Source organism: Dromiciops gliroides, chromosome 5 (genome assembly GCF_019393635.1).
Source record: "Dromiciops gliroides isolate mDroGli1 chromosome 5, mDroGli1.pri, whole genome shotgun sequence".
Taxonomy (NCBI): Eukaryota; Metazoa; Chordata; class Mammalia; order Microbiotheria; family Microbiotheriidae; genus Dromiciops; species Dromiciops gliroides.
In genome coordinates this window covers 234,816,900-234,838,394 of record NC_057865.1, presented here as the reverse complement: position 1 = coordinate 234,838,394, position 21,495 = coordinate 234,816,900, and the positions used below count along the sequence as shown (strand labels likewise).

The 21,495-nt window shown below is 40.1% G+C and overlaps 1 protein-coding gene across 1 annotated transcript in view; it reads right to left on the bottom strand.

Annotated features, from left to right (window-relative positions):
* Positions 1-1,034: 1,034 nt before the first annotated feature.
* Positions 1,035-21,495, bottom strand: part of XPOT (exportin for tRNA) — a 45,150-nt gene continuing 24,689 nt past the window's right edge. Inside the window, exons 11-25 of the mRNA XM_043967935.1 lie at positions 21,415-21,477; positions 18,277-18,401; positions 16,957-17,101; positions 16,730-16,849; positions 16,302-16,396; positions 15,634-15,703; positions 13,549-13,787; positions 12,441-12,726; positions 10,384-10,573; positions 7,982-8,098; positions 7,699-7,814; positions 6,076-6,123; positions 5,122-5,193; positions 3,771-3,827; positions 1,035-1,672 (exon numbers count right to left, since the gene is read on the bottom strand). Coding sequence (XP_043823870.1) covers positions 1,646-1,672; positions 3,771-3,827; positions 5,122-5,193; positions 6,076-6,123; positions 7,699-7,814; positions 7,982-8,098; positions 10,384-10,573; positions 12,441-12,726; positions 13,549-13,787; positions 15,634-15,703; positions 16,302-16,396; positions 16,730-16,849; positions 16,957-17,101; positions 18,277-18,401; positions 21,415-21,477 — 1,770 coding nt within the window. The 3' untranslated portion in view covers positions 1,035-1,645. The remainder of the gene's footprint in view (positions 1,673-3,770; positions 3,828-5,121; positions 5,194-6,075; positions 6,124-7,698; positions 7,815-7,981; positions 8,099-10,383; positions 10,574-12,440; positions 12,727-13,548; positions 13,788-15,633; positions 15,704-16,301; positions 16,397-16,729; positions 16,850-16,956; positions 17,102-18,276; positions 18,402-21,414; positions 21,478-21,495) is intronic.

Genomic DNA, 21,495 nt, shown 5'->3' with positions numbered 1-21,495 from the left:
GGAGGTATGACTGTTTGTGTCATACGCCCAGTACCAGCTACAGAGCCTGGCACAGAATGTACTTGGTGGTTCTCTGGAGCTTCATCTATACCCATAACTCTTCCAAAATTACCAACATCAAGTGAACCACTGCATCTGAGCTTTTGTTCTTTCAGCACCCTGGGGCATGTTTGTTTTCATACAGTGAAATGTTTTCAAAGAGTGTTCCTGGCCCTCAATCCTGTGATTCTGCCCAGAAGCCCTCTTGGCATTCTGAATGGAGAAGGAAAAGCAGACATCAGGTCATCTGGGCCAGGTTCCTCAACTGGTGACCTTGGTGGGGGTAGAGACAGCCCCCTTTCATAGAGAACACCACTGAGTCTGATATAAGGGGCTGAAAGTGCTGCTGGGAAAGATGGGCAATAGTGGGAAACAAAAATGTGAAGGCTGAGAGTTTAATCTTAGATGACTGTGGTCATTTATTTCAAGCCCACTGAAGAGGATTTGGTTGAAAAGGATTGCCTTGTAGGGAAAAAACAGTACTTCTTTAAGTTCTTAGATCATTGTTACCTGGAAGGCTCGTGAATGAAATGAGAAAACTGGCAGAGCCAGTCTTGACCAAAATGCTGTGCCAAAAAAGATGGAGTAGGGTTGGCTTTACAAACATTCATATGAGATTTCCTATAATAGAAACACCTATAGTACTTAACATTTCCCCAAATTAGATTTATATGCAACTTTCTGGGAAAACAGCTACACCAACCCCAAGAGTTCACATCTAAAAAAAGCACTTCATACTTTACTACTTTGCTTGGAACAGCCCTACCTTTGGGTGTTCATGGTAAAAATGTCATCATCCTAATTTTGCAGGTGAAGATACACCATTAAGAGCAGGTGGCAGTGACACAACCTTTTCCCACAAATCTCCATACCCTTTGCAGCCCTCTCACTCCCCCCCCCTCCATGAGTATTTTGAGAATTACAAGAGATTTAGACACACAAGATATGGCTAATATAAAGTATGAACAATGACAAAAAAAAAAACTTGGCAGGATTCACTACATAAAATTTATTTTTTTATATAAAAATGTATAACCAGCACCTACTTTTAAGTCAATTAATTTATGAAATCACTGTATTCTGTAGGAAACACATGTTAGCATTAAAACAGCTTAAAGAAATGTCATGGCTATCTACAAAAAAAAATCAGTTTTGATTCTTTTTTTGTCTTCCATATTTTAATATTGGCATACATGAGGGAAAATTAAATTCTTGTGTCAAACGTGTTATAGTCGATAATTTTTTTTAGAATATACATTGCTTAATCACGGCTATGGTCTTTAAAGACTTCAATTAAGTTTCAAATAAAAAAATTAAAGATACCATGACAGCTTTGCTGTATTTTTTAACAGCAAAATGTTTTTCTATACAACATTCTCTGAGTAGGCATGCAGGTCAACTTTTTGTGTTGTTACATACCTGTATTTAAGCCAACTCAGTCATACTCCATTTTTACAGAAAAATGCTAAAATACATACTGCAATAAGCACAGAGCAACTTTCAAAAGATCACTGGTATGAATGGCACAAAAAAAATACCATTTGTATAAATTCTTAACTGGAGGTCGTGATCACAGATATTGGTATAAGGATTTCCAGTGTGATCCTTAGGGCTTTGCTCTCTGAAAGAATACCTGTAAAAAATAAATAAATAAAGTATTAATATAATTCCTTAACAAGGTGAAGGGATGTGGGAGCAGCTAGGTGGCACAGGGGATAAGCACCTGACCTGGATCAGGAGGACCTGAGTTCAAATCCGACCACAAACACTTGACACTTACTAGCTATGTGACCCTGGGCAAGTCACTTAACCCTCATTGCCCACCCCCAACAAAACAAAACAAAACAAACAAAAAAACACAAGGTGAAGGGGTGGGCTCTGATACTAGTATTAGACACATTCACTTCACAGAGAAACAAATGAGCTGTCTCCCCCAAACACTCATTGCTTAGGACCACTGATTCACCAATGGAATGCAGTCACTGCTTTGCGCTGAAATATGGCAGCTCACTAAATTTATAACTACACATAACCCATAATCCCATAGGTAAATTAAGGCAAAAGAAGAACTCTACATTTTGCTGACTACAGATGAGTAGAAAATAGATCATGTGAATAAGGTCTAGAATAAATAGATTATTCCTTTTAAAGAAGTTGACAGCAACAGAGTGTCTCATCTGGTAGCTCTTTTGTTCTCTCCCTCTCCTAATTCGGACCAGCAGCTTGAATGTGACATATCTTTTCCTAGAGCTGCTGGGGGGGGGGGGGGGCAGTGAAATCAAGTGAAAAAGGTCAAAGCACCAACAAAGGCCAGAGATATGATGAACCAGCACTTTCCCAACAAGGCCATGGTGCTTATCATAGTGCAAAATACCCCAACAATTAATGGCATAATCATCACTTGACAAATATTTTGAATTCGTATTACAAAAAAGAGCCCTCTGCTAGCTACTGAAAGCAAAAAAGCCTAGGGCAAGATGTGTGGCGTTTACAGTCTGGCTGTATTTACTACACTGCAGTGCTGGTAAAGTACCAAATGAGGAATGTACATTAAATGTTTTCAGAGCTCAGCAGCAGAAGAGCTGATTTGGGATGAGGGTAGTCTGGCAAAGCTTCAGAGAAGGTGGCAGTGGTACTCTGGCTGAGTCCTGAAGGATGGACAGGAATAGATAAAAGACAAAATGCTACAAACATCCCAGCAGTTGTGTTCTAGAAACAGTGAAAAGCATCCTCTTGGAAAAGGATTGTCTCAGGGAAGGACAAATGTTTAAAGTACTTTCCTTCCTAACAATTCTGTGAAATGGGTGGTGGCAACTAGATAGCATTAAGTTCATGTGCCTGACTGGCCCTCCACAACTTTAGCTTCACACACAGCAAAGCAAGCCAGGCTGCCTCAGACTGCACCCCAGCCCAAATGACCTAGTTCGTAACGGCGCTGGTGCTCACAAAAGGGAGCTGAGCTCACGCCCCATCAGCTCTATAAGAATGACTCCAAGCAGAGGGCCATCTTCATGTATTCTCACTCATTTACTCAACAAGAGTCCTCTCCCCATTTCCTGAGCTCTCCCACACAGCAAGAAAGATAGAGGGCAGGCTGAAACTAAGGGGCCAAGCACCCTTCTATGCCCAGAATGATGTCTGTGAAATCAGAACTTGGCTCCATCCTCCCTGACTGCCTTAGTGGTGGTGGCCAAGGCTCTCACTCTTCTCAGTAATTTTAGTTCTTTCATGAATATAAAAGGAGCAATGGTAGCTCTCAACCCAAACCTATCCAGGGAGCACTGGCCTTAACTTTTCCCTAATGCTTTCCTCTCAATAATCTAATTCTTCGAGGTCCTGATCTCTCTCTTTCCCAGATGCTCTTCGCTCAGCTCTTTTCCTTGACATATTATTGAGCACAATCAATACAAAGTTACTAACCCAAACTTTAATAGAATGAGTTTTTGAAAAAAATGTTCTTAGACACAAATTCTACCTGTTTTCTTTCTTTCCTCTGCAACAGAATCTGGAAGTCAACTGTCTTTATGAAAAGCCGTGTGAGACTTCCTATGCTATGGACACCACAAAACAAGGTTCCTCATAACATATTTGTTATTGTCAGTATTTCTGTTGGGGGTGGGGTCATTTCAACAGGAAGGTTTTAAAATATCTTCTAGAAATTGTTTTTCTTCTCACTCTACACGGTTTCATGATGAGAAGACACAAAGTGTCAACTGCCTTTAAAAACTTACCTTTAAGTAATTTTTAAACACTTTAGCATCTGGCTGCTGAAGGGCTTGACAGAACTCCTATGGGGAAGATGGAACATAGGTGAATGCCGTCAGAAGCTTCAAGAAGGGTCACTAGTAGAAACTGTAGCCAGGATCAAACTTATCACTAAATGTAGTGAATCTAGCACTTTCCTGTTGCTAAATGTTATGCAACACATTTCATAGGAATTCACCTTTCTTTTAAAGAAGCCACACAGGGAGCTGTAAGGACAGTTCTCGTGGTTAAGATGTGCCCTCACTGACCTAGGGTGGGGATAAACAAAAGTGCTGCTGAAGCTTTTCTCTCTTAGCCCTCCGACAAGAACCACACAGCTGAAAATCTGTACCTTTTTAGCAACAGCTTGGCTCCAAGGACAAGCCCTGCAGGAAACTCATCAGGAAGGGGCAGGAAAAAGAACAATGACAGGGAAAGGGTGGGGATCCTGACCTCACTACTTAGGCTAGGATCACTGTGATTCTACTTAGCCCAGTGTCAGCTTGGCTAAGAAGAGTGAGCGAGAATACAAAAGTCAAGGTTAAATGGCAAATTCCAGATACATCATAACGTGTGTCCACACTCCTCTGCAATTACAAATAGTCCCAAGGATGAGACCTTAGTTTCACTAACATGAACAGAAACCAATCCAAAACCCATTTCAAGAATGGCAGAATGTAGATATACATACATCTTTTGCTTAAATGGATACATTAAAAATTCAGTTAGTTTGGATAACTGCAAGCCAACAGATCAAATACCATATTAAACTGAATGCCCTCACAAATAAGATTTCACTCAACCTCCCCACCTAGGATTTATTTTTCATGGACTTATCACACAGAGGCTTCTAGGTATCTGTTGGCTCCTCAAACAGAAGCTCACTGACATCAAACTTTGGTCTCTTGTCTTTCTATGCACTTCCAGTGCGTAGCATTAGTAGGCACCTAATAAATTCTTGCTGACTGACTGATGCTATCTTGTCCACTTTTCTTGACAATGGTTTGTGGTAATGAAAATTAATTTTACATGTTAGGCATTTAACTGCTTCAACTGGCCAGGCATGTAAAAAAGTAAGAAATTTAATGTGAAATGTATTAATTTTCAAGGGCCACAAGGTTGCGCAGGGGACAAAGCACTGGCCTAAGATTCAGGAGGACCCGAGTTCAAATCCAGCCTCAGACCCTTGACACTTACTAGCTGTGTGACCCTGGGCAAGTCACTTAACCCTCACTGCCACACAAACGAAGTATATTAATTTTCAGTTTGCTCAAAGTCTGAACTGATACAAATATTTTTGTTTCTACAGTTAAAATATAAGGAAGATTTTTTTTTTACCTGTATTATTTCAGGAGCTACCTGCAGAGAAGGGAGGTATTCTTGCTGAAGATACTGAATACATTCTGGGCCCTGAAAATTTAATCAAATGTAAAAACAAGCAAACTACAACTTTGTTGTTTACAAAAAACCCCCACCCTCCCTTTTTTACAGATTGGGGGGGAAACTTCAGTTTCCTGTTCTAGAATAACTCTTGAAAAAAAGATTTATGTTTGTAAGCAGAAGCTGCCAAATTCTGACTAATTCTGCCTCTGCCACTGTGCTGTCAGTGGTAGCAGCAGTGACTAGACTCCTTAGCAACATCAATAGCAAGAATGCGCTATCACCAGCATCCAGATTGGCATCATGTCATCATCTCTATCAAGGAGTAATCATAGAATAATGGAATCTTAAAACTAAATGGAACCTCAAGAGACTGTTTGGTTTAAATCTTCATGTTAAGAAAGTGAAGCCCAGAAATTAAATGACTTTGTCTAAGGTTAATCAACTAGTGGGTTGTAGAGCAAAGACTTACATATGCTTAGTTTTTTACAGGGCACTTCTCTCCCACATCTCTCTGTGAATTATGTAGTGAGCACTATTCACAACTCTGCCCACACCTTATGGAAAAATTGGCCTTTCTCACTTCTAATCATTCGTGCATAGTCATTGTAAGATAAAACACTAATTTCCAAGTGGTTGATTGCTGGATGAGATTTATATGTCCCCTCTCAAACATAAAGAGGAAACATCCTATTTTTTTTGGGGGGGGGGGGAGTAATGCCTTGTAACAAGAAAGCTACATGTATCTGCTGCTACTTTCATTTTTCCTAGAAACCACTGACATAAAGTTGCTCAATTACCATTAAAAAAGGGTTTGGGACAAAACAAATAAGATTAAATATGATTAAAGTTCTTATCTTCATATAGAAAAATATCTAAATATAATACCCCCTAAAAACATGCGAAACTTACCCTTTTGAGATGAATAGTTTTTAGAGTCACTGCACACTCAGATAAAGCCTGTGGAAAAACAAAAGCTTAACAGTCAATTCCTGCTTATTCCTCTTCAAACTGGACAGATGACTCATAGTCTGTAGATAACTTCCCCTTTTCTGTGTCTTTCCCATTATTCTCACCTGGATTAAAAGGTGAAAATTTGGTATGGAAAAGGTAACAGGCCAGAAGAAATAGGAAGAGGGTAGGGCAAGGATAGGGGGTGGAGTAAAATGATCTATCGCTAGTACAAGGTCATCCTTTCACAACTTCCTAATCAATGATACAAGGTGAAATCTGCAAATTGTAAGGAATTTTTTTTAATGTATATCCATGCTAGCCTCAATAAAGAAAAAAGGTTCCCTGAGATTTCTGAAATATTGTGAGTGTCACTGATTTGAATTACTATGTGAATATCTTTCTGTGATTTGGGCCTAAGTTACTCTAGATCAGTGTAGAGACATGGCATGGTGAAGAGATCTGGCCTTGGAGCCAGGAAAACCTGGATTCAAGTGCTGCTTCTGAGGCCATAAATTGTTGGGGAGAATCCCCTTTTTGATAAGAACTGATAGCAAAAGTGGAAAGCAGTTTGGAAGAATTGGGCTTACTATTATACTACATACCACAACAGGTAGACCTCACTATTAAGTCACACTCTAGAGATCACAAATCTCTCTTGGATATGACCAGAGGGACAGTACTTAATTAAACCAAGAGAAGCAACTGCAAAAGATAAAAGTAATTTTGATTATGTGTAATCAACAAGCTTTTGCAATGAGATTTAAGAACTGTGAATTTACCAGGTATGGTACTAATCACCTTCTTTGATTCTCACAACCACCCTGGGGGGGTTAGGGGGAGGTACTATTACGAACCCCATTTTACAACTGAGAAAGCTGAGGCAGAGCTTAGGTGACTTGCCCTGAGACACACATCAAGGAAGTATCTGAGGCTGGGATTGAACTCAGGTATTTCTGACCCCAGGGCCAGCACTCTATCCAGTGAACCTCTCTATAGAAGACAGACTTTAAAACAACTGCAAATGAAGAAAACAAGGTTTTATAAAGAAGAAAACTGAAACCGGGGTGCGGGGGCACTGAGAAGGGAGTAGACAACTGTAACTGGAAGCAGTTAGCAGTCAATATCTAAATGTTGTGAGGAGGTGTTTTAGGGACACTATACTGTTCTGTTCATCAGCACAGAACACCAAGTCATATGAGTTGCTGAAAGAGGGATTTTTAGTACCACAAAGGTTGGAGTCAACATGAATCAACATGTTTTTATTTTTTAAATGTAATAGGCCAGCTAGGTGGCACAGTTAATAGAGCACTGGCCCTGGAGTCAGGAGGAGGTGAGTTCAAATCTGGCCTCAGACGCTTGACACTTACTAGCTGTGTGACCCTGGGCAAGTCACTTAACCCCAATTGGCTCACCAAAAAAATAAATAAAATGTAATCAACATTTTTATTTATAGTTTGGGGTTCTAATTTTTATCCCTCCTTCCCTCTCCTCCCTCCCCTCAGGTGGCAAGCAGATAGACTTGGCCTTTTAAAAACAAAACAACAATCTATGTAATTGAAACAAAGATTTCTAGGAGCTTACCAAAACTGTTTGTGCATCCGCCAGGTCAAAAGTTTGTTTTAAAGGTGCTAAGAAACATGCAGGAACAATGTGTTTATAGACAAAATCAGCAAATCCTACTGGTCCATCTTTGCCCCCTGTGAAGAGAATATGTGTAAAGAAATAAAGTATGAATATCACAATGGTAATTAAGTGCCAATTTATGGTATATGCCAGGATTTAGGGGGTTCTGCTCCCCAGAAGTTACAGGAGAGGGAAGTTCAGAGCAGGAGACAAAAACCAGATAATTAACCACTGTGCTTACCCCAGAGGTCCACAAGCTTTGAAAGGATGATGAAGCATGTTTTCTGGGCAATAGGATCTGGATATTCTACTGCTCCTTGAATGACAGTCACCAATACTCGTTCAACATTCTCTGCACCTGAAGAGGTAGATAGAAAGAAACTTGTTTCAGTGCAGTTTCATTAGAACTACAACTCACATTTTAAAAAAGCTATTTCAGGGGCAGCTAGGTGGCGCAGTGGATAAAGCACCAGCCCTGGAGTCAGGAGGACCTGAGTTCAAATCCGGCCTCAGACACTTGACACTGACTAGTTGTGTGATCCTGGGCAAGTCACTTAACCCTCAATACCCCACAAGACAAAACAAAAAAAGTTATTTCAGACATGACTCAAAAACAACAAAAGAATTCCCATCTCAAAAGTTGAAAACACTTTTCACTCCTATTTCAAGATAAAGAAAATTAAGTTATACTAGGTATGTAATGATGTGCATGCTCTGAAAAGGTTTAACCCGAAAATATTAAGTTACAATAAGATGGACACATAAGTATTATCATCACCCCCAGATCCCCTACAAAGAAGAGTCTTCTTTGTAGTTATACAGGGTGTCTCCAAAGTCTTAGCTTTAAGCTAAACGAACATTTTGGGCATACCATGTGTGTACACACACACACACACACACACACACACACACACACACACACCCACACCCCCCAGAGGCCCTTCTATTTTATTATTATAATTTGATTAGCTGGATTTAATAATGGCTATCATTTATACAGATGACTATGGGCTAGGCGCTGTGCTATGCACTTTACAATTATCTCATTTGATAATAAAGTACAAAAATCATCAACCATGATAATTTCCAAATATAGCTACTTCCTATATTTTCTCCCCTTCAAAATAACTCCAAATTCAAGAAATTAAAGTCTCCCTATTGGTTTCCTATTCAAAACACTGCCTGAAGACATGAGATTCTGTTTCCAGAATGGAAGAGATAATAATATCAATCTTAGGAAATCCTGTTGGTAAGAAGAGAGCAAATCCACTCTGAGAAAACCACGATGGAACCAAAACCCACCCAACACTCTATTACCCCTTTAAGACTCTCTAAAGTGGATCTTTCACATTTTTAAAAAAAAAGCGTTCAAAGAAGTCTAGGATGGTGCGCCTGAATGCATGACGGCCGTTCTTTGCGGCATTCACACTAGGCCAGACTCTGCAACACCTCCTGAATATGCCCATGCTGTTCTCTAGGTTGTCCTCCAATCTTGCAGGTGCCTTTTTGACATCCTGAACTTGAACTTAGTATGTCCAAAACAGAATTCATTCTCGTTCCCCCTCACCGCCTCTCCCTCATGTTCCCCTATGGCTGGCAGAAGGTACCACCATCCTCCCAGTCCCTTCAGGCTCATAAACCAAAAGTCACCCTAGACTCCTCACTCTCTCTCACCTTATCCATATCCGAGCTGTTGCCAGTTCACTTTTGCACCATCTCTTGAAAACACCCCCTTCTCTCTGACACTGCCACCACCCCTGTTTAGGCCCTAATAACCTCCCACCTAGATGGGGAGAGGGGGCGGTTAAGGGGGGTTAAGTGACTTGCCCAGGGTCACACAGCTAGTGCCAAGTGTCTGAGGCCGGATTTGAACTCAGGTCCTCCTGAATCCAGGGCCTGGTGCTCTATCCACTGCACCACCTAGCTGACCCCCTCCCCCCCCACCCTAGATTATTGCAACATCTTGATGGTGGGTCTCTCAGCCTCAAGTATCTCCCCAGTCCAGTTCCCTCTCCACTCAGCCACCAAAGTGATTTTTCTGAAGTGCAGGTTTGACCTTGTAATATCTCTCCCACCACCAACTCTAGGGGCTCCCAATTGCCTCCAAGATCAAATACAAAATGCTGCCTGGTATTCAAAGCCCTTCATTAACCAGCCCCCTCCTACCTTTGTGATCTTATGCCTTACTCCCCTCCATGTCCTGTTTCATGAACAATACTCTCTGGCTGCCCCCCCACATGTGGAAAGCTCTCTCCTCCACTCCAACTACCTCCCTGGCTTCCTTTAATTCCCAATTAAAATCCCACCTTCTACAGGAAGCCTTCCCCACATTAAGTGTCTCCTATTTATCTTGTACAGAACTTGCTTCGTATATATTCCTTTTTATGTTGTATTCCCCATGAGATGGCAAGCTCCTTGAAGGCAAGACCTATCTTTTGCCTCTCTTTCGTCACCCCAGGACTCAGCACACACAGGGCCTGGCACATAGTAGGTCCTTACATCTTTACAGAACTGAATTTGTTGATCAGCCAAATTAAGCAATGTCTGTTTAAAATGCCCAGTGCCCCAATTAAAAACATGATAGTTATGTGCTATCCCAAGAAAATGACTGTAATTAACAAAAAGCCAGTGTGTGCCTCTCACCCTGATTGGCTATGACTTCACTCATTCCACTTCCCGTGACTGTCTGCAGGAAAGCAAAGTAGCTCCTCCTCAACATCTGCTTTTCCAAAGCAGCGGATTGGTCATTTTCTTCTGCGGGGCGAAGCAACACTTCAAAAATGGCATGAAGTAAGGGCATGAACATCTGCTGTAAAAATGGTGACACTTGTGTCTGAGGAAGAGAAAAAGCAAACATTGTTTTCTTAACAGCAAACCCTGGACAGCTGGGCCCAATCTTTACCTGAATGAATTCACATGAACGGGGGAAAAAATCTTCATTATACACGGACTGGATCATGTGATGTGACAAGCACTAGGGACACAGAGAACAAAGTGGGAGGTTCTGGGCTCATGAGGGGAGGGGTGCCTGGTGATGGCATCATATTGGGGGGGGGGGTGATACTTGAACAAATCTTTTTCCAAGAGCCGTGATCCAGAGCTGGTACACTAAGGTGTACGAAGGGGAGAGGGGCAGGAGAGCTGGGGTAACGGCTGGCCAGAAACCAGGTACACTGGGTCACATAAGGCAACCATCCCTCAGAACAGCAGGGGCCCCTAGGCAGATTCTGGTGGGGAGGAAGAGGTATCAGCACGACACTTTCAAGTTTCATCTGCATTACTAACATTTTCTCCATCACTTTTTAAGTCTAGACAACACCACAGACACAAAAGAAACTGAGCCCTGATTTGTAGCATTGGTCCATTTCTGAGGTGTAAACGCTGAGATGGAAAATTTAATAATCAGCTTAAGCCCCTATGAGCTGGCTCCAACAAAGCCTTGGGTGAAAATGTCCAGGTGGCAAGACTGCTGGGGAGAAGAGGGTCTTATGAATCCAGAAGGAGCCTGCCCAGATTGGAGAAGGGCCAACAAGAAAAGCTGGGCCTAGGTGTACTGAGCTCTAGTCCATGCACCAGGGCCCCAGGGAGGGGGCTCATCTCTGAAGCTAAACCAGCTAACCATACCAGCCCTGAACCAGGCAGTCAAAAGCAATGTTTGGATGCAACTACTTACACTAAACATTCCCTAAATCTTTTCTTCTTGAAATAACAAATTCTGCCCCATTTAACAGAACCTAAATTCATGCTGAATCAACAGAGCGTCAGCTAGCTGACGATAAAAAATAGGAAGTGTACTTTATAATTAGCTGAGGGAATTCCACTGCCCAGTTATACATTTGCTTATTAAAAATTAACATTCAAAACATTAGATTTTAAAAATACTATTAAGAAATAGCATCTAGTTTCTGTATATAAAGCTAAAGGGATGGATGCTGCAACAAACCTTTATGAAGATGCAATTTACCTTTGTGAATGACAATGACTAATACAAACTTTAGAATTCTTATGAAAATTGTTGAACAAAATATGTCATTTTGAACAAAGAAATCAGTCTTCGTAACCTCTAAGAATAATTTTAAATGCCTGGTGCTACTGGTAATTTATTAGTAATATTAAATGAACAGTGATGGCTCTGAGGTTGGTATTTTTGTTATATTATGTGACACAGAACCTTCAATTGCTGTGCTGAAACCATGATGTCACTGGTATAGATGCTCTTCCTACACCAAAGCAGATTCCAATCGCTCTATGCCTCAAGGAGCAGTTTACTCTGGAGGTCACGATAGGCAGGTTTTCAAACAACACAATTCACCCCCAGGTTGTATGAAGCCTTTCAAACTCACTAGCATGGCTAGAGCTCCCGCTTCATTACCGTATGCACCTCTGAAGAGCCCATAATCACTTTTACAGCCTAATCAAACCATGGAGGGAGCAGGATGCATGGTGCAGGAAGGACGTATGCATGTGACCACTTGACTCTGATTTCCCTACTTAAAACAGACTTCCCTTGGTCATGTATGAGTCATCCAAGTCTTCAAGAAGAGAATTCTCCTTGGCTATAGGTAAGGGAGGGCAGAAGATGGAAAAGGGTGTGGGACATTTTCTTTAAACTGAGCAAAACAAAGCACAGGCCAGAACACGCCTGAAGATAACCTTGTTGCCAGCCACCAGGACTGCAGGGATCTTGGCTGAACCTATACCTTGAACTTGGCGGTAATCTGATTGATGAGAGGAATGAATTCCTGGAGGTCCTTGGCTTCACAGTCTTTGAGCATGTGTTCTGAGGCCGAAGGGATGAAGGGAAGAACTTCTTCCTCGAGACAAATGATCATTCGATGAAGGAAAGTACGGACACCACTTCTGAGAATCTCCTTCTGTAAAGGACAGCTGAGGGCTGGCAGAAATGTCTGTAAACAGTCCAAATAAACCTCAGAACAGCCACACTGTTTCACAGTCTGTTTGTTGCTGAAAGCTTTACTTGTTCGGCTGTGTAAATAATAAAATTGAAAGCTTAATTGAAACGTCTTTATTAATGTTACTTAGCATCCACAGATTAGAAAATGGAAAAAGCTGTCACTATAATCTGCTCTACTAAAACCAAGGGAAAAATGAGCTATTTTGGTAACACACTGATTTCTAGCAGAGGCGTCAAACACATGATCTCTCCCTAGGCAGATTAAAATAAAATGGACAAATATTCAACAAAATAAAAATACATGTTTATTCTATATTTTAATTAACATAATAAATTAATGTAGCCAATGTCAATATGTAGCTGCAGGGATCCTCATGCACATCACAGGGGGCCCTGTTCCCATATGAGTTTGACACCACTGATTTGTTGCATTCTTTAGCCTTGGGATATATGGGATATTTTGAGGAATGTAGTACACCTGGAAAAATGTGAAATATAATAAATGAATGATAATTGTATTCCAAGATAATCCTTTTTGATGCAAGGATCTAAAAGAGAAAAAATACTTCAAACTATGGATTAAGAGGTCAATATTCAATACTCAATTTCCCTAGAAATGATGAGCTCCATTGACAATACAACCTTCTAGGTCAACATGGAATGGTTTTTTACTCACAAGTTTTCATTGCATTACAGACTCTGGTTTTTACTAAGGAGGTTAAATCTTTGCATCTTTGATAACCATCTCAGAATATATCCACTCGGTGTGCACATGGGGATTCCTATCAGGTATGGCCTGCAATAGTCAGCTTTCTTTTACTGCTGAAATTTTGTGATTGTGCTACTTGAATGTATTTATATCTTCATTTAAAACAACTATAATTTTTACTCACCTGGCAAACCCAACAGCATGGTTGAGACAGTCTGCTAGGGCTGCCTGCCTTTCTTCATCTTGTGCCAGCATCAATTTTTCTAATAAAATTTTAAACTTTTCCATTAACGGAGTCAACAGATTCCTCATCAAAGCCTGCTTCCTTTCTGCTGGGTAGTCGCTGTTAACAATTAGTACTCCTGCGGTCTCATAAATAAAAAGCTGATCATCACTGCTCAACAAAGACTGGTAACCATTTTCCTAGAAGAAGATTTATGTCCTTTAATAAAGTTCCAGTTCATCCCATTTGCTCATAAAAATAAAATGAGCAACAATCACATAAGTCAAAAGAACTGCTTTTAAAAAAAGACCTGAACGAGTTATTCAGAAAACAGTTAAAGTACATTTAAATGTAGCTATTTTGAATATCTGTATTATACAAAGTATAATGAAATGTCTGATCAAATTGCAAATTAGAATTGTAAATCAAAAAACCTTGATCCTAAACTTTGGGCGGGGGCAGGGTGGCAGCAGGAACTTGGACAAGATTACTTATGTATCAGTTTCTTATCTGTAAAAACTTTTTGTAGCTATTTTAAAGGTTGGATAAGGTTAAAATAAGAATAGGATATTAGTGTGCTTTGAGAAAGAAAAATACAAATTCAAGTGCGCATTCGAAAAAATTGTACTCAATTAAAAATTAAGCTCTTCAGAACCAGTTTTAAAGTATTATTTAAAATAGAAAAATTATATGGCAAGGATTTTTTTTAAATTGCAAATGAAATTAAGTAAATTAAATTGTAAGCAAGTTTTGCCACAAGGTCACTTTAACATATATTCACTTATAGGTATTTTAATTAGCTGATTTATATTTATTTTGGCTTTGCATTGCCACTTTTCACAGAAGCTGCCTCCCCCCCCCCCAAATCTTCAAGTACGACTAGACTTTCTTCCTTTTTTAAATTTTGTTTTGGTGCTTTTTTTTTCTCCCCAGGGCAATGAGGGTTAAGTGACTTGCCCAGGGTCACACAGCTAGCAAGTGTCAAGTGTCTGAGGTCAGATTTGAACTCAGGTCCTCCTGAATCCAAGGCCAGTGCTTTATCTACTGTGCCACCTAGATGCCTCAACAACTAGACTTTAAGAAAAAATAACACAAGTCCAGTCTTCTAAGAAATAAAGGTAGAGTGGTTAACATTAAAAAGGAACTGTTTGCCTGCCTTGAAATGAAGAAATATACCTATTTTACAAGTCATTTTCAGAAATATATCTAGGGCATAAAATGAAATGCCACATAATTTGGGAATATCTTTATCAACAAACTAAATCGTGGGTCAGGACTTTTTCAACTACATACAAATCATTACTTCTGTTTACTGTATAAAATCTGTCTAAAAAATGTATTTCTAATACATAGCTTTTCTACCAGTGAACTCTTATCCATACACCTACTTTCAAACCACAACACTTTGCAGTAAGAGCTGCCAAGGAACTCTTCAAGGAAATGGAAATACACTGTGTGGTGTATCTTAGGAGACAAATGTAGAAAAAAGAACAGGTGCACTTGTCAGCTGACTGACTAGTTTTTCTTGAAGACATCACTTGGGAGAGAGCTAAGATGCCCAAATGTGTTTAATGAGCCTTTGCTGTGAAATGCAATTTGTATTATGCTGGAGAACAGTGGAACTGACTCACAACTAGAAAAACAAAAATATCTTTCAAGAAAAAGGTAATAGGCAAAGCAGTATCCAATCTATCTGGAAGAGACTTCAGTTAACCATGCTTTCTGATCTGATTGTCATTAATTAGGACAAGTGTTATAATAAAAATACTTATATTGAATGGTGCTTGAATTCCCCCCACCACAGATGAAGTTAAGCTGCTATCGAGCTGAGTGCGGTAATTGCTAAGAATGACTGCCAGGGAGAGCAGTGGTTCCCAGACTACTTACTTAGTATCATTAATATTTCAAACAATGAGATAAATAATCGGCAATTACTAGTATCAGCAAGCTTTTGGTTCTCTATATTTGGCATTTCTGTCCTCCCAAGAGGCAGCCTTAGCATTAACTAATGGTGAAAAATTTGTCAGCAGAAGAACTGATACTTACAGGTGGAGAAAGCTCCAACAGGTCTTGTATTCTGTTCAAAATGTCCTCAATGAAAGCATTCATTTGTTTGCTGAATAAATGTTGGGGGGGGGGGGGGAGAGACAATAAAAGTTTTTAACAAAATACTTGAAAGCCCAGGAAAATAAATTTAAAACCTATTTTGTAAGCAGAACATGTCAGTGAGTGAGTCCTGATGCTATACTCGGGTGGCTGTTTTTTTTTTTTTTACCTATTTTGTCAAACTAGGACCCATAATTATGTTGAGCCAATAGGGAAATAACCATTCACAGATAGGTGGTCTGGAATAATTCAGAACACTGAACAAACCAAATCTTTCTCCAGACCAGATTCCCAGGGCAAACCCCTCACATAATCCAAAGCAGCAAAGAGACTGATAGTTTTATTAGTGGCTGGCAGTTAAGATGCAAAGCACAAAAAGGGAAGATATTTAAAGAGAAATAAACTAGAGTAGGCACTGGGTGGGAAAGGGAGAACATAAAAAGAATACCATGAGATATTTCATTCAATAAACAGCAAATATTTGATTCATGAAAAAGTTCAGGTACAACTCAGATCAAACCTATATCATCTTGGGAAAGAATTGAAGCAGCTCTATTTCAGAAGAAGAAAACCCAAATCATTAGCAGCTGGAAACAATTTCTACTTACTTGAGAGACTTGACAAATCTAGAGAAGAGATAAGCCGTTCTGCTCCGTACTTTGGGACTAGAATGGCGCAGGCCTCTCTGATCTAAGAATGCCATCTAGAGGGGAAAACCAAAGTGCTGTTTACACTTTTCATGCCCTTGCACAGCATGTATTCCGTTATCTCTGTGTCCTTCTTATGATTTATCACAGTGTCTTAAGTTCCTGGAAGATAGGGCCCCAGTCTATCTGAAGTACTCTACACAAAAGCTAGCCACACAAGGAGGCACGTGTAGACCTTACTCATTAGGATAGAAATTATCCAAAGTTTACAAAGACAAAAGCAGGTCTGTGCAAAATAATGAAAATAGCTGAAAAGAGTCAGCCATGGGAGAAAACAGAAAATACAGACAGCACAAAAAAGTAGCAAATGCAGAATTAATGGTACTTACTAGAACACAAGGAATGTGTTGAGGTTCAACAGCAAAAAACTTTTCATATCGAACTACAGTTTCAAAAAACTCTAATGTCACTGATGTATGCTGATAGGCACTGACACCAGATGTTACCAACTGCAGAAGGGAAAATGAGAAACCAGTTAAGGAGTTCCATTAGTTCATAGGGAAACACCTAGTTTTTTAAGAAAATAAAACTCCATAATTTTCAGTCAAATACTCACAGTTCGTATCATATCCTGCAAAGCAGTAGCTTTTGAAACATCACCCGAGAAGTGAGCCCCATGAGACACTGGAAGAGCTTCTGCCAACATATACAGCAATCTTATTGCTACTTCGACTTCCATAAACCTAGTAGCTTGCCAATTCCTAACAAAAATATACAGTGTCATCAATATGAGCTACATAAATAATACTCAATAAATAACTCCACAGTTGTAGATACTCAATGTCTTGAGAAATATAAGGTAGTAATAAAATGCATTTTTGATTATTTAAAGCAGTCTTGGAAGCTCCAATATTTTATGAAAAAGTACTGTTATGCTAGGCAAATGCATTCAACAAAAAAATTTTTATTGATTTGACTCTGTGCAGTGGGGAGATGGGTCAAATAAATGAACAGAAATGATCGTTTCTGTTCTCCAGACAGTCTCAAAATTTTGACAAGGATCCTATATGATGAAACCACTTATTTTAAACTATACCAGGAAAATGTAACTTATCTGGATGGAAGAAGCCAACAAAAAAGCCTAAGTATTCAAGTTTATGTTTAAAGGGAACAATTGCTAAGTAGTAAATTATAAGTCAGTGAACATTTATGTCTCTTTCCCATTTAAGAACAAAATTTTTACTTCAGGTAAAAATCAGGTATAATATTTAGTGCTGCTTGCTTTGTCAAATGATACCCTTTATATGTGGACCATACATCTTTATCCTTATCTACAGATATATCTCAAGTGGCACACACACACACACACACCTATTTTATTTTTTCCCAATTGATCGAGTATATTAGTAACAACAACATGTATTAGAAATGGGTGTCACTTTTACATATCCAAATGGAGTCCCCTGAGGAGTAAAGTCCCCTCCCTCACAGGTTAACAATAAAGATTATTATGAGCAGCTATATTTGAAATAGGGAACACATTAAAGTGGAATCCTAGGAAAGGCAAGGAAAATGATGTGGTGAAAGTTTTAGCAAAGAACACATGACAATGGTCCAAATGTCATGGGGTCAGGAAAGAGTTCATGTCTAGGAGCAAAACTCCAACCAGAGGAGGGATCAAAGGTCCAAAATGCCGAATGAACTTGCCCACAGTCAGCTGGTAAGTGGTGGAGCCAGAACTCAAATCCAAAATTTCTGGCTTCCACCATGATGCAGCCTCAGGATATACTTCCCTGACCTTGTGTTCTTAAATTGGTATGTCAATCCCAAACCAATTCTAGCCCAGAACTATCTAAAGTAAGATTACTACTTCAAACCTCATTTCTGTTCAAACACATGTAAGCTTTCAACCTAGTCACAAAAAAAAAAAACTTACTGTAGCGTAGTACTAAAAACTCTACGAACAGAAGCCAGCAACAACTCCGGTGAGACTTGAGCAAGCCGATCCAACAGTAATTTCAGTTGTTTTCTATATTCTACAAACATAGCTTCATCTTCACCCTGAAATGATTTTTAAAAAATATACACATTTAGATTTCTAAAGCAAAGTATACTATATAAACACTGTCTTGCACAAGTCCTAGTTTTGAGTTGCAGTATATACCACTAGATACAGAAGACACAGGGCTTACCTCCAGACCCTCATCAAACCTTTCCTAGATTTTCCACTGAATTTTTTTTTTGTAAGTAGTTCCCTATACAATGCAATCAATATTTATTAACTATCTACCAGGGACAAGGCAGTGCAGTAGGTACTAGGGATACAAAAGAAAAAAAGCAAAAATTTTTTGCCTTCAAGGAACTTATATTCTACAGGGAGGAGGGTTGGTGAGTGGATACACAGATAAGATAAATTAAAGAAGGAAAAATTAACAATTTAGGTGGGCAGGAAGTTTGAAAAATGAGGGAAGACTTTATGGCTGGGAGAACACCCAATAGAAAGACAATGATGGGGCAGCTACGGGGCGCAATGGATAGGACACCATCCCTGGATTCAGGAGGACCCGAGTTCAAATTCAGCCTCAGACACTTGATACTTACTGTGTGTCCCTGGGCAAGTCACTTAACCCCCAATGCCCCCCCCACACACACACACATGAAAGACAAAACTAAAGAGAGAGTGTATTTCAGGTAGGGGGACCAGCTCAGTGGAATAGAGAGAGACTGATGGAGTCCTAAGCCTAAGGAAGAGCTAACAGTCCAGTTTCTAGGGAATACAGTGTGGGTGTGAAGGGAGTAATACAAAAAAGTCTGGAGAGGCAGACAGGAGCCAGATTTGGGGGGGGGGGGAAGGGGGGGTGGAGTGCACCTTAAATATCAGGCTACTCTAAAGGCAATAAGGGAGGCAGCTAGGTGGTGCAGTGGATAAAGCACCGGCCTTGGATTCAGGAGGACCTGAGTTCAAATCCAGCCTCAGACACTTGACACTTACTAGCTGTGTGACCCTGGGCAAGTCACTTAACCCCCATTGCCCCACAAAAACCAAAAACCAAAACAAAAATTAAAAAATAAAGGCAATAAGGATCCAGTGATAAATATTCAAGGAGATGAAGTGGCACAGTCAGATCTGTACCTAAGGAGAGTCTTTTGGCAGCTGAATGAAGGATGGATGGGAGAAGGGAGAAGCAGGTCAATCAATCAGGACCAATAGCATTGCAATAATCCTGATGAGGTGATAGGGGCCTTAACTAAGTCGATGGCTATTTGAAGGGAGGTAAGGGAATGGATGTGAAAGAGATTATGGAGGTAGGAGTTGACAACTGGTTGAGTACATACAGGAAGGAAGAACAAAAAGCTAAGAATGAATTCGAGGTTATGAAACTACTCTTCTGAGGTTATAAAATTACATATAATTTCATTTGTTAGAAAATTCTTACTGGCTCAACAAATCCGAAAAATCTCAATTTATTTAAAATGACTACAGGACCTTCAGAGGTTGGTAAAGCACATCAATTCTGCCCTTTATTCAAAATTCCAGTTTTCATTTGGGGACAATTCCCAACCGGGGAACCTTACTGGGGAGCTTACGACTGATCAGTTGATCATCACATCAGAAGAACAAGACTCCGAGGTGAACAAACCTAGGAGATCTTCACCCTGCTTAGGACAAGCTGTGAGTAGCCATCATTCAACATGACTGTGTAGAAATTTATTTTGATTTGGGGACCCTACCTTTAGGCTGAGATTAGAAAGCCTTAGGCCCTCAGGGTCTCCCCTCCTCCTCCTCAGCTTCAGACGCCAGGTCAGACAGCTGGGGGGGGGGGGAAGCCCCCAGCTCCCTGTGACCTGAGCAGATCCCGGATAGCCTGTGCTGAGGCACGTGAAACTTGGAGCGCACCCCCCCCCACCAGCCGCAGCTCTGGCTGGCGGATTAGCTTGGTCTGTGGGGGCAAGGGAAGCCCCGAGATTTGAGTGGAGAGAAGAAAAGGTATATATAGACCTGGGAGACGGACTAGGAGGAGAGGCTGACTAGAGTGAGGACGGACTAGATAGAGAGACAAAATTAAGGAGGGGGGCTGACTAGAAGAGGACAGACTAGAGACTCGAGGATGGACTAGGGGGAGGCTGACTAGAGGGGAGCTGGGACAAGGACGGAGGAGAGTTTGGCTCGGAAAAGGAGAGACAGGGCTGACAAGGTTACAGGCCTTAATACAAACCAGGGAAAGTGTAACGTGGCCTGAGGCCAGAGGCGGCCAGAGGCGGCCAAGGCGCTTATTGTATTCAAGAAGTTGAAGGCACAGCAGGTGCGAAAGAGACCACAGGAAAGCAGTCAGGTTGTACACTTTATTTCCCTGTATTCCTACTTTTAAATAGTATCTCATAAATAAACTCTGCTTTGATTATTTGGTTAAGAGGCTTCTTAATCTTTAGTCTATCAGTTTGGGAGCAGTGTGGTGGAACTTTATAAACGGCCCACATTAAATTAACGAAGTCAGATAGCCAAATAGTCAAAAGTCCCCAGCTTAGTCCTCCAGTCAGATTAGCCCACTCAAATTAGGCTAGTCATTTAAAATATTCCAACAACTGCAAACTATAATGGACTCCCCCCTCCCATTCGGATCCAGATTTCAGTCTATTAGTTGTTCAGTCAGCTAGGAGCTATACAGCAGTTGATCAAGGTTGAGGACAAAATGCTATTACCCATTTTCATTCTGGCACATGACAGCGAAACATTACATTATCAAAGCTCTGAGAAGGGCATTGATTTAGTGCTTCACCAAATTTAAAACAAGGTGGTTTTTTGGTCATCACCAATGCAAAATGTTAATGTGTAAAAAGATACTGAAAATGAAATTCATATTAAATTTTACTAAATTTAGTTAACAGTGAAATTTCTCACATCTTTTCAAGAATTTAAACAATAAGAAAATAATTTATGGTAGTATGAGGCAAATAAAGTTGGTAACTAAATTCTTACACAAATTATCCCCCCAAAGATATATCTACATATAGATATATAGATAATATAAAAAGACACACACACACACACACACACACACACACACACACTTACCTCATTTTCAAAGTTATATTCTTCATCATAGGTCAATTTTTTCATAACGGCCAACATGATTGCCTATAATAAAGAATGAAA